Source organism: Eleutherodactylus coqui, chromosome 1, assembly GCF_035609145.1.
Source record: "Eleutherodactylus coqui strain aEleCoq1 chromosome 1, aEleCoq1.hap1, whole genome shotgun sequence".
Taxonomy (NCBI): domain Eukaryota; kingdom Metazoa; phylum Chordata; class Amphibia; order Anura; family Eleutherodactylidae; genus Eleutherodactylus; species Eleutherodactylus coqui.
The window spans coordinates 486,722,727-486,735,196 of record NC_089837.1 but is presented as its reverse complement, the minus strand read 5'-3'; the positions used below and the strand labels follow the sequence as shown (position 1 = coordinate 486,735,196).

General features: G+C 42.5%; 1 protein-coding gene across 1 annotated transcript; it reads right to left on the bottom strand.

Annotated features, from left to right (window-relative positions):
• Positions 1-482: 482 nt before the first annotated feature.
• Positions 483-11,801, bottom strand: LOC136613731 (sarcolipin-like). The gene is made up of 2 exons (XM_066594072.1): positions 11,682-11,801; positions 483-1,074 (listed from the first exon to the last, which is right to left on the bottom strand). Exon 2 carries the CDS (start codon positions 996-998, stop codon positions 903-905), a length of 96 nt encoding a protein of 31 aa, XP_066450169.1. The 5' UTR covers positions 999-1,074; positions 11,682-11,801; the 3' UTR covers positions 483-902.
• Positions 11,802-12,470: the final 669 nt, after the last annotated feature.

Below are 12,470 nucleotides of genomic sequence, written 5' to 3'. Positions count from 1 at the left end.
CAAGTTGGACACGTTAGTTGGAGCACCAATGTGGGTTCAGCTACAATTTGCTTGGCTCTACAGAGCCTCTTCATCAGAATAATTCTTGACATTCTCCTTTGACCCCTTTCTGTGACGACTTGTTTATGTCCACAGGATACCCTTTCGCTGGACGTTTTTGCTCGATTACAATATTCTCTGTATACTTTCAACACCGCAGCATGAGAAAAACCGCAAGGTTGGCAGTGAAATCCTGGCCTTGGCTAGTCTAGCAACGATGACCAGACCTCATTGAAAGTTGCTCAGATCACTGGATTCTTTCATTCTAATGTAGATTCACACTGAAACCAATCCATGGAAATTATTACATGTCTTCTCCTACTGTAAACGTTTTCACAAGACTACGCGATCAATATCACACAGCTATGGAAATAATGCATCCACCTCAAAAAGGCACAAGAAAATTCTGATACACAAACAACTAAAAAGTAACACTCAGGACCTTAGTTTCAACTTTTGTTTTATTCAGCTGAAAACTTGTTGTGTCCCATATCAGTTGATCTGTTATTATGATCTTGGTTCATTGGGAAGACAGCAATAGGTTGTAGATATTGGTGGTGGTAATAAGACTGTATAGCTGATCTTCATAAGTATTCAACATAGACATAATCAGTGGTTGACAATAGTATGGCTAACATTTTCTTTTGTGCTTTGACAAGGCAACATGGTCTAAGTGAAAACAAGTAACTTTCTTTGCTTCATATAAATTATTGCAGCTAAGTGCAGAAGATGAGCATGGATGTTATGTACAAAGTGCCATAGACTTATTCATGAAGCCCCTTCAGTGCGGAGATGACATCTCCGTCACTGAAGGGGCTGAAAACATTGACTTAGATTTTTCTGAGGAGCATCATACAGTCCTTTTATTCTATGTAAGACTTGACCAGAAGCCACATCAGCATTACGGTGATCAACACGATCATGAAGTTGAGGAAGAGTTCTTGTGTGGATCGTTCCATCTTCAAGCTCAAAGGACAGAGTTGTATACCACAAAGAAGTCAAGTAACACCACCAAGGTCTTCACCACAGTTCAGTCTAATGAGAAGAAGGTAGAAAGAAGATTAGAGAACTTTATACATGACTCTATAACAATAGCGATCAATGACATAACCTGAGAAAACAAACAGTCCTCCATTGTATGATCCGTTTGCAAGATGTTGGATATACTGTAAGACAGGTTTGGCACATGGCATCTTGCCCACCTAATAAAGTTATACTGATTACAGATACAACGTAGGACGTAGTGCTTATCAGGGGTTGCACCACATTGGTAAGCTTGTTCACCAGATCCGGGGAGTACCCCCAACATACAGAAAATCCATAAAAGGAAAGTAGACCAGATCTGGCAGGTGTTGCCAGTCATCAATCCACAAAGTACTTGGATAACAACTATCTATAAAAATGGCAGTTTGTTAAATTTGGCAAAGCCAATGTGAAACTACGGATCCTTAGTCCCACAAAAGGAGACTTTCTGAAAACACAACCCCAACCCGTACAGAACACTCACTTTTAAAAAGGTTGTCCACTTAGGAAAATCTTTACTTGTTAGACCACCCCTTTGACATAAAATTGATCACAAAGTGTTCCCTTTTGGGGACCCCCAATAATCAACTGTTATCTGAGGAGAGACCTATAACAAGTAGCAGAAGAAGTGGGGTTATGATGCACTAAGACATGAGAGCTGAGACCAGGCAATATAGAGGGAAAACCTTTAACCCCTTAACGCCACAGGACATAGGATTACATCAAGGCAGGGTGGTATTTTAGGCAACATGACGTAACCTTACGTCATGTGAATCTCGCGGGATCTGAAGAGATCCTGTGGAATCTGGCAGCGGGAGTCGGTTGTTACTGATAGCCGGCCTCCTGCTGCAACAACGAGGGTGCATCGGGACAGCGACCAAGTATGTGGATATGTAGATCGCAGCATGAATAGGATTCACAGGGGGAGCACGCTCTCTCTGTGACGTCATCGGACCCCCACATGGCAACAGGACGCCAGCTACATGCGTCCTGCTTTGCCATTACGTATGATCGCTATAACAAGTGATAAGGCATTGCAGGCAATGCCTTACCATAGCGGTCTTAGCTGCTATGGATCAGATCCCCTTTCAGGGGCCTAAACAGTGTAAAAAAGCTAAAGAAGTAGTGTAAAAAGAAAAAACATTCAAAAAATAAAAAAACCTTTTTTGCTCATTTTCCCCTATTTATATGACAAAAAATAAAAATGTAAGAAAATCCCCACATGTGTGGTATCATCGTGTATGCAACGACTTGTGCTATAATTTGAGCACACTGACTATCATGTGCAGCAAAAAACAACTGCTTATATGGCCACGTGAATGGAAAAATAAAAAAGTTATGGTTTTTGAAAAGTGGAAATGAAAATCTCCAAAAAATCGTTGCGTCCTTAGGTCCAAAATAGGCTGTGTCCTTAAGGGGTTAATGGCAATGCGTTTCAGTGCCAGAGTTGCACGTTCCTTGGGCCATTTATAGGTATTTTTTTTTTAAACTTTGTCTTTATTGAACAAGTCATGACAAACACTTGGCATTACAGTAAATTTGTTGGATATCTTCTTTTTGCATGGATGTGCTGTCATAGCCTGCCTTTTTTATATTATTTATATTAAACATAACAAACAAACATTAAAACAAATAGTTTACATATAGTAATTCAAACTTTTGACCCATTATGACTACACATTTATAGGTATTTAAGGTATTGCATTTCGTTCTGAAGAGGCACATCTCACTGGTTGTTTACGATGACAACATGTTTAGGTGCTGAAGTGGCACCTTCCTCAGGCTGGTTACATCCAGGAAGGTGCCACTCCAGCATCAAAACGCGTTGCCATTAAAGAATTTCCTTTTCCATTGCCTGGCTGTGGCTCTCTTGTCTCAGTGTGCCGCGATCCCACTTCTACTGGTACTGGTTACTGGCTTTATGAAGGTATTTGCCATTTCGTCTGGGGAGGCAGCTTCTCATTTGACAGGCTCTCCACCCAAGGTACCATTATTGTTGATTTGTCTATGCTACCCTGCAGTCCCCAGCGTCTCTGCACTATGGAGCATAATTTTTTTATGGAAAATGTTGATTCTTGAACATGGGACCCACCCTCTAAATAACTGAGAATTTCCTATTAGGGAATATGAAAATAATTTTTCCAAACTAGACAATCCCTTTAATTACATTGTAAGTTTTCTTATTGTACAGACAGGACATATTATTGGTAAGGTCTAATAGGTTATTGTGAACCATCCCATAAAAGACTCTTGTGGTAATTACTAACTGTCCCTAAAGTTATAGGGTTACCTTCCTTTGGAGCCCTGTTGAATGAGAGGCCGGTTATTGTGTTAGAAACTTTAAGAACATTTCATTTTCCTTTCTTCTCTCTTCAAGTTATCATGAAAAAACACAATGCTTCTTCTTGAAATAATTAATTTTCTACTGTAACATTTTATGGTATCGTATAGACATTAGTATGTGTGATTGTCCTTCTGAAGATATCAGTAAACCACAACGTGCCAAGAATTTGACTGCTCTGATGCCAAGTGTCTGATGTAGGAGGCTAGCAATTACATGAGGATCTGTCACTGTGCATTACTTTCAGGGTCTCGTAGACATAGACATCACGCATTATACATAGTTTTGAACACCCTGGAACCATAGAATAAACCACGCTAAGGAAAGTTAAATGCGGATTTTGGTATGGAATTGGTGGCTAGATCCGCAATGGATCTGCACTGTTCAAAAAAGTGCAATGTTAGGCCTCCTCACCCCCTTCCCTTTCTGGTCTATTTATGCATTCTCTCATTCTAGGAAGGGTTTCACAGGTCTCATGGATTGCTGCCATTTTGGGGCATTTTTTTAAGAAATCCTTTTAAAGAACTATTGTAGGTGAATTTGCTTGTTAAATGAATGTAATGCTTGGTTTGCATTACAGAACCCTCATTAAAATCAATAGTTGTCTGATATTTTTACTAAGTGCCTCCAGAGCTCAGAGTCAGTCTATATAATAGAGGGTTCTGATCAGGGACCCATGTGTTACATTAGAAAGCCTTAAAGTGGTTGTCTCACTTAGACAACCCCTTGCCTAAAAACATAAATACACCTAGTATCCGGCACTAGATTGGAGCCGCAGGTGTAGTAGCCGTGCAGGTCCAGAGAGTAGTCAGGAGAGAGCCAGGAGTCAGCAACAGGTGGTCTCAGGTTGCAGTACAAAGGAGGAGGCGGGTAGTGTTGACAGGAGGGAAGCCAGAGGTCAATAACAGGTCTCAAGTCGCTTGTAGAGGAGCAGGTTGAGAGTGAAGGTTGACTAAGTCTGTGGAGCACAATAATCACGCATTGCTGGGATTTTATAGTGAGCTTAAATAGGAACAGAGGCAGGGTCAGGACAGGGGAACAGACCAGGAACCACAAGATCATTGCTAGATGTTAGCATAGGAGCTGTCCAAGGGCTGGCTAGCTCAGCAAACAGAGCTGCCGACTGGAGTGCAGGAGGTCCTAGATTCAAGCCCTGACACCCAGGTGAAGTTTCATTCTGCCACAAATTTCCGCTGCAGTGGCTGGAACCACGTAATGGTGAGTCTGTTATTTAGCATATCTACACTCTGGCAATAGAACGGTGGAGTGTCCTCTCTATAACATACATAAGCTCAAACATTCCCCTATTTCCTGAGTTCAAGTGAACCCATTATACTGCCAAGGTTCATGCTGCCTGAACCATGGGCAGTATAAAGCCGGGACAGATATGCCCATTTGGCCCATCTATGTTTTATTCTGAAACTCTGCTTCGTCTCAGAAAAAAAAGAAAAACTTAGAAGTTCAACTAGGAGCTGAGTTTTATGAGCTCTTGAGTAAAAAAGGCGGGCTGCACTGGGCTCTCCCCCCCTTCCCCACATCATCAAGAGTATCAACTCCTCTCTCGGCTTGTATATAGGGAGAGGGCTGTCAGTCTTAATGACGCGGGTGGACAGAGACCAGTGCAGCCCACCTCTTAGACCCGAGAACTGAGCTCCAAATCCAATTTCTAAGTATGTTTTTTTTCTGAAACGCAGCAATGTTTTACAATTAAGGCCATATCTGAGCTTCTGGGATCAGAGCAGCTGGGAACAGATTGGCGACGCTGGAGCGGTGGGACATTTATAAGCAAGTCATGCTATTTTCTTTGTTTTACACACCGTATTTTTCACCTCCCAAAGTGGGGGTGGGAAGTCACTGCTTCTAATAAAACAAACGTGCCGAAATTCGTCACATCGTCATTTGTCGTGCAAACAAATGTGCGATCAGTTAGCAGTTCTCTCTCCTCCCCACTACCACCCATAGGTGCTGCAGATTGGTGGTGAGCGTGGGCAGGAACTGCTGCTACTTCCCCGCCTCCAGTAATCAGCTTCTTCCCTTCCTCCTGCCGTATACAAGCACTGCTGTGACACGGAGCTCTGGTGGTTCAGACCTCTGCTGCTCCTTCTGCTCCGTCGCCCCGGTACTATCCCCTGCACTGTCACTGGGTGGGTTCAATAAATTTCTTCCCTATTGTCTCCCTCTAAAACGTGGGTGCGTCTTATCGTCTGGTGTGTCTTATAAAGCCAAAAATTCGGTATTTGCCCTCTGGCCATTTTTTTTTGTAAGTTGGAAAATCCCTTAAAGGGTATGTTCATATGTAGCGTAAATACTGAGGATTTTTTGCATGGAAAATCTGCAGCATTTAGAATATAAGCCACAAATTCAGCCTCCAATACCATCTCTACGCGGATGACACCCAACTATACATCTCCTCCCGTGACATCTCTGAACCATTCCTCAAAAATATCACTGACTGTCTGTCTGCTATCTCCAATAACACTATGTCCTCCCTTTTTCTCAAACTGAACCTCTCTAAAACTGACCTTCTCGTCTTTCCGTCCTCCACCAACCAACCTCCCCTCAACATCTCCCTTCCAGTGTCTGGCAGCATAACAAGCCCCAGGCGGCATGCCCACTGCTTTAGGGTCACACTGGACTCTGACCTCTTCTTTACCCCCCCATATCCAATCTTTGGCCCAACATGCCACCTGCACCTCAGAAATATTGCTAATATCCGGCTGTTCCTCATCATGGACACGCTAAAGACACTCGTGGTCGCCCTCATCCGCTCCCGACTTGACTATTGCAACTCACTACTCATTGGCCTTTCCCGCACCAGACTCGCTCCTCTTCAAGCCATACTAAATGTGGCAGTTAGGCTTATTTTTCTATCCAGCCATTTCTCAGACACCTCTGCATTATGCCACTTGCTGCATTGGCTGCCAATACACTGTAGAACTAAATTTAATCTCCTCACCCTCACCCACAAAGTTCTGTGTGGCGCCGCGCCACTGTATATCACTTTCCTCCTGTCTGTAGACCACCCAGCCCGCACACTCCGATCAGTTGACACACTCAGACTAAACACCCCTCTAATATGAGCCTATTCTATCTTTCTGCGTTTTTGTGCAGCAAAGGTCCCCATAGAAAGCTATGGGAGGAGCGCAAATGCATAATACGCTGCGCAATTCCACAAAGAATAGAACACAGCTGGACCTCATTAGGCTAAATATTCTTTTAAATCAGGATGGGGGGTTGGAGCGTGTGTGTGTGAACAGGGCCTGTGTGAGCCAAAATGTACAGTACAATGTGCCGAACCACATTCATTGTGCAAATGCCTTGCGCTGAGGCGAACATATTTGCGCATACACTCATCTGAAGCCGCCATAGCTGGGCGTTAATCCTAAAAATGCTGTATGTAAAACCCATGTAAAGGTACCTTAAGACAAGTACCTTATATTTATGTGCAAATGTGTTACATAGATGTTCCCCTACATTGTTATATACCGTAATAATACCATATTAAAGTGTCCTGAATATAACGTACAGGGGGTGGACGAAAATGTGGAAGCACCTTATGAAATTCATGGGATTTAATCATTAGCACTGAGCTGCCCTTTTGACCCCTGCTTGGCTGAGAACTTTCCCAACAAATTTGTGTTTACTTCACCTCTTGCCCTGCTCTGGGTGGTTTTGAGAGCTAGCTGGTAACAGCAACTGAGTGGCTCAAACCCCTGACCAATGGAACCTTGTTGCTTGGGAAGATGTTTACTTCTGTCCGTCAGGATCTGTATCATATTACCTCCACTTAAATTACACGGATTATAAATTATATTTCAATAAGACATGGAGAGACCGATTTTAAGGCATGCATTTCGGTGTTTCCATATTTTTGTCCACCCCCTGTATCTCTCTATTACTGTAACAATGAAAATGATTAAATTCCATAAGTTCTAGAATTGCAGGCATATAGCGGATACGCTCAGTAGCACATGGTTATCAGATTATCACCCCATCCTTACTACAGCTACAGCTACATACAAATCTTGTGTGGAAATGAATACAGCAACTTGCGGCTATTCATATCAGGGGTGACTAATTAACCATTTAGAGAATGCAGAATTTTATCATAGCTTAATGTTCTTTTTACTTATTGTGATTGACAGCTAAGACTAATTGTACTTCCTAATCTCCGATAACTAATATATTACATATTGACGCCCCGGGGTCACACTTGATATATGATATACAGTAAATCTCAGGGACCTCCTGCATTAGCTGGCATACTTCTAGGCTTAAAAGTAGATTGTGCTTCCTTGTAAGACTCAGACACGGAGGAGTCATGGATTATGTGAGTCTGCAGCGCTCTGTAAGGAAACGGTAGAAAAAATGTGACAGCGTTCGGATAAGCATTTACACCCCTGTGCTGTAAACACAGACTGTATAATAACGTCCTACTAATGCCCGCAGCTTTATTTGTTATAAAACAGCTACTTTATAATGTAACCAATTGTCGTCCTGTTTGGCTCATCTTGGGGCTTCTTCAGACAAGAGTATTTTCCCTCCATGTGTCCAATGGACTTAGGTAAAATATTTGGTACCACGCACCAAACTTTTTCCAACAGACTTCAACAGCACACGGAGTCATAGCAGTCCATGGAGCTATTCACACATGCATTCAGGGCCAGCACCCAGCAACCCTGGGCAGGTGCTGGGGCTCCCTGCATCTGAGGGCCCACAATGCACAGGGGCCCAGGAAGGGAAGGGAACAAAGGGGGGTCACATTGAACACCTCTGATGTAGAAAACATTTTTGATCTTGTTTAACAAAATGCTTTACATTTCTGTTACTATTGATATCAAATCCTTGTATCTGAGAGCCATTAAACCTGAGTTATGAGTGTTTCAAATCAGGAAGATCATTTACAATAACCTTGTGTATGTACAAGGAGGCAAGAGGTGGCATATATATATATATGAAAGGGGCAAGAGGTGGCATATATATGTAAAAGGGGGCAAGAGGTGGAATATATAGGTAAAAGAGGGCAAGAGGTGGCATATATATGTAAAAGGGGGCAAGAGGTGGCATAAGTATCTAAAAGGGGGCAAGAGGTGGCATAAGTATGTAAAAGGGGGCAAAAGGCGGCATACATATGTAAAAGAGGGCTACAGGCGACATATATATGTAAAAGGGGCAAGAGGCAGCATATATATGTAAAAGAGGGCAACAGGCAACACATATATGTAAAAGAGGGCAAGAGGTGGCATATCTAAAGGGGGCAGAAGTGACGACGAGAGAAATTATTATTACTGACTGGGGTGATAGGGAGTATTATTGCTAACTGGGGCATAAGGGGCCCGCATAAACCTGGAGCCAGCCCTGCATGCATTTATTTCTTTCTGGTGCAAAAAGTGCTAATAAACAGCAGCAAATCTCCATAAGGTTCCATAATGTGAAACAGTGTTTCCTATGTTGCAATATTTGCAAGGCACAGAATTTTCATCCTAGGGTATGATCTATGGAATGAGTCTGAGCTGCAGAGCTGCATCTCCTTTGATGGGTTCCCTGCAGTAGTTCACAGGCTTCTCGCACGTGGACATTGGTATAGAAAGATTTTATTAGTGGACATAGCTTTGCTAGATTGCAGCATATTGGGTACTTTCCTCCCTGCTGCAGCCTTTTTCTCGCAAAAGGCTACTTGTCTATCTTGGCAATATGCAAGATCTTTTAATAGAGTCCACAACCTATTGTGCCATTCACAATGCAGGTATCTTATGTGACACAGAGGGCTCAGACTCTCTCAGATATCAAGGGCAGGGTATAAGTGCTACCTCTACACCCCCCATAGCTATACGCTGGCAGTAAAAGGTAGCACAACATGTGACAGCCAAAGGGAGTCCTGTTGGCATTTGCATCTGACCTTCTCAGTATGTTTTCCTTCTTCCCTTACCAGCAAAGGAATTTAAGTTAGACTTTCAAGCTCCAAGATACGTGAGCAAAATCTCAAGAAATGACCTGCAGTCTATGGTGCAACTGAGATCAAGTAGACAGTATTGCAGATCTAAACTCTTTCATGGAACCACCTTTGGACTATCATTAAAGGGTTATTCCGGGCATTTACTATTGATGACCTGTTCTCATGATAGGTCGTCAATAGTTGATTGGTGGTGGTCTGCCACTCGGGAAACCTGCTGATTAGCTGATTGTTTGGCCCACAGTCAGTGCAGAGGGACGGACGTCTGCATGGGTGGCCAGGGCTGGAAGTGTAATAGACTGCTTCACTTCCACTGAAATCAATGGGAGCAATGTCTTCTATTAGACTTCCAGCTCTGACTACAATGAGGAGGCAAACGTTTAATGGAAGGCATCACTCCCATTGAACTCAATGGGAGTGAAGCCATCTATAATACTTTCGACCATGACCACTAGTATGAGCATCCCGCCCTGTTACACTGACAGCAGGCTGGAGGATCAGCTGATTGGTGGGAATCCCTAGCGGTGGCTTCCCACCAGTCAATTATTGATGAGTGTAAGTTATCAATAGTAAATACCCAGAATACCCCTTCAAAGTTTCCCATTTACCGTATATGAATGCTTGGTTAAAGAGGGCAGAGTATGCTGCTAGTGGTAGTCGCCTCTTGTAGTAGCTTATGTCTGCTGAGAACAAATGGGCTGGACATGTTAAAATCGAATTGTACAATCTTTTTTTTCTCCAGCATTTACCGTCAGGAAAAGTTGGAACATACCCATTCACGTCAGATAATCTGCATATTCCTTGCGTAGCTGGACCCGCTTGCTTCTTCTTTGCACACATATTAACAGTTTTTTTCATGTGTGCAAAAAAAAAAACGCAAGCAGGTCCATTGATTTCATGCGTAAATACCCATCTATCATGCATACTCACTGCATATTTACACAATCCCATTGACTTCCATAGGCTATTTCGGTCTGTAATATGGACCAAAATAGTCACTTGTGTCAATAACATGGGTCTGAATACCCCAATCTATATCAAAGGGAATTCAGCATTCTGTATTATACACATAATACGGAGCATATTTATGCCTGTAGGAATGAGCCCTTAACTACTGTATTATCTCATGCCATCAGGATGCTAAAGGATAAACTGCAGTCCAAACTACTGCAACAACAAATTTAGCTCTATTACATTTGAGTATAAAAAAAACTTTAGATATGTTTTTCTTTCCCACATGCTTCCCGGGTTTTGATCCGGATAAGTGGATTTCCCTTTTTCTTTCTGTACCCAACCCAAAATTTATAAATAAAGAATTAATAAAAAAAACAAAACTTCAGATACCAGAGTTGAGCACCGACTTTGCCAATATAGCAATGCTAGGTTTGTCATTTAGCACTAAACATCATGATACCAATGGGTTATCACTGGTTTTCCCTAGGACTGCATGTAAACCTTGTCTCAAGTTATCAGGATGTTAAAGAAGACATCCCAAATAGAGATGAGCGAGCGTACTCGGTTCGGGTGTTTTTGAACTCGAGCACCGCTTTTTCCGAGTAACTGACTACTCGGACGAAAAGATTCAGGGGGCGCCGGGGGTGGTGTGGTGGAGCGGGGGGTAGCAGTGGGGAACAGGGGGGAGCTCTCTCTCCCCCCCCCACTCCCCTATGCAACCCCCCGTTCACCCCCCGGCGCCCCCCGAATCTTTTTATCCGAGTAGTGAGTTACTCGGAAAAAGCGGTGCTTGAGTTCAAAACACCCGAACCAAGTAGATTCGCTCATCTCTAATCCCAAACTTTAACTTTAGCTCTGCTACATTCTGTGCATTTAAAAAGGCTATTTAAAATATTGGCACTATATAAAGATACAGATAATATTTAATTACATTTGTATTCTCATTTGCATTATCAGTCCAATGATGTCAACAGGGATGAAGAATTTCAAGGTGCAACTTCTAAAATTGCAAATTTCACAAAAAACCCCGTGCGACATTTCAGACGACTTTATCTAACACATACAAGTCTATAATGGTACATATATGCTAAGCCATGTAAACCGACTGGGCATTGTAATTCCCATGCACTTTACAAAGGGCGCGTATTGTATCAACAGGAAATGCGAAGAATGCCGCATCCTATCTCAAATGTAGAAATAGGGAACAGCTGAGCAGAAGATGGTTGGTGCCATTGGCTAGAACATACCAGTCTCTTACATTCCAATCTTAGAATAGACTGTAAAGTACAATAGAGACTGCATGTTAAGCCCATGGATACACAAAGTCCTAATAAACTATTACTACAGGAAAGCTGCTTAGAATATGATTACCTGAACTAATAGCACAGATGGCTTAGTCCTGGGGTAGTGGATGTTTCACTCCTTTCTTGGCTTTGACTCTCGTCACCTCTCTGGGCAATGTGATTTGCAACTGTCTGTGTTGGAACTAAAGTAGCAGGAGGGTGGAGAGCATCAAATGAACTGGCAGAATTTCTAATGAGGTCATGCTTTCTGTATATATATGGCAAGAAGTGAATATACATAGCCAGACTTAATTTATCGAATAGCACAAAACCAATGAATTCGTACATTTTAGAATTGCTTTATTTGCCGTTACGGTTCCTCGCGTTGGCTACCTGTTGATAGATAGGTCGCTGTCCGTTGCTCAACGCCTACAGTCTCCCTGCAGATACACTTTAAGGACTCGTTAAGAGCTTGTCAAGCTCCTTATAACTACGCAGCTCTTTCCATCCCGCCCACAAACGTCACTTTTGATACTTTAGATCCACTATTCTTTAGACACACAATTAGCCGACTGCTCTTGAGATGGCCAATCATTATATCACATGACCTTTTAAAAATCCACCCCATCCACTTTGCACAATTGGTCTGTCACGTCAGAGCAGGTTAATGTTCATGGCCAGGTGTTTATATGTAAACTGATATTATGGCATGATAACATGACCTCTAGATATTTTGTATGACGTATTCGAGAAGTGATCAGACCTCTTTTGTTTAGCTAAAGTAAAATGGTCTTAACGTCTAAGGTCGAAACTTCACAAAGTGCTTTTTCTATAAATACCCACCATTTGGTGTCTAGGGTAGAAGGGGTTTTAAAAC

Coding starts and splice junctions, on each gene's coding strand:
- LOC136613731 (XM_066594072.1), bottom strand. CDS start 998: ATGGAACGATCCACACAAGAACTCTTCCTCAACTTCATGATCGTGTTG.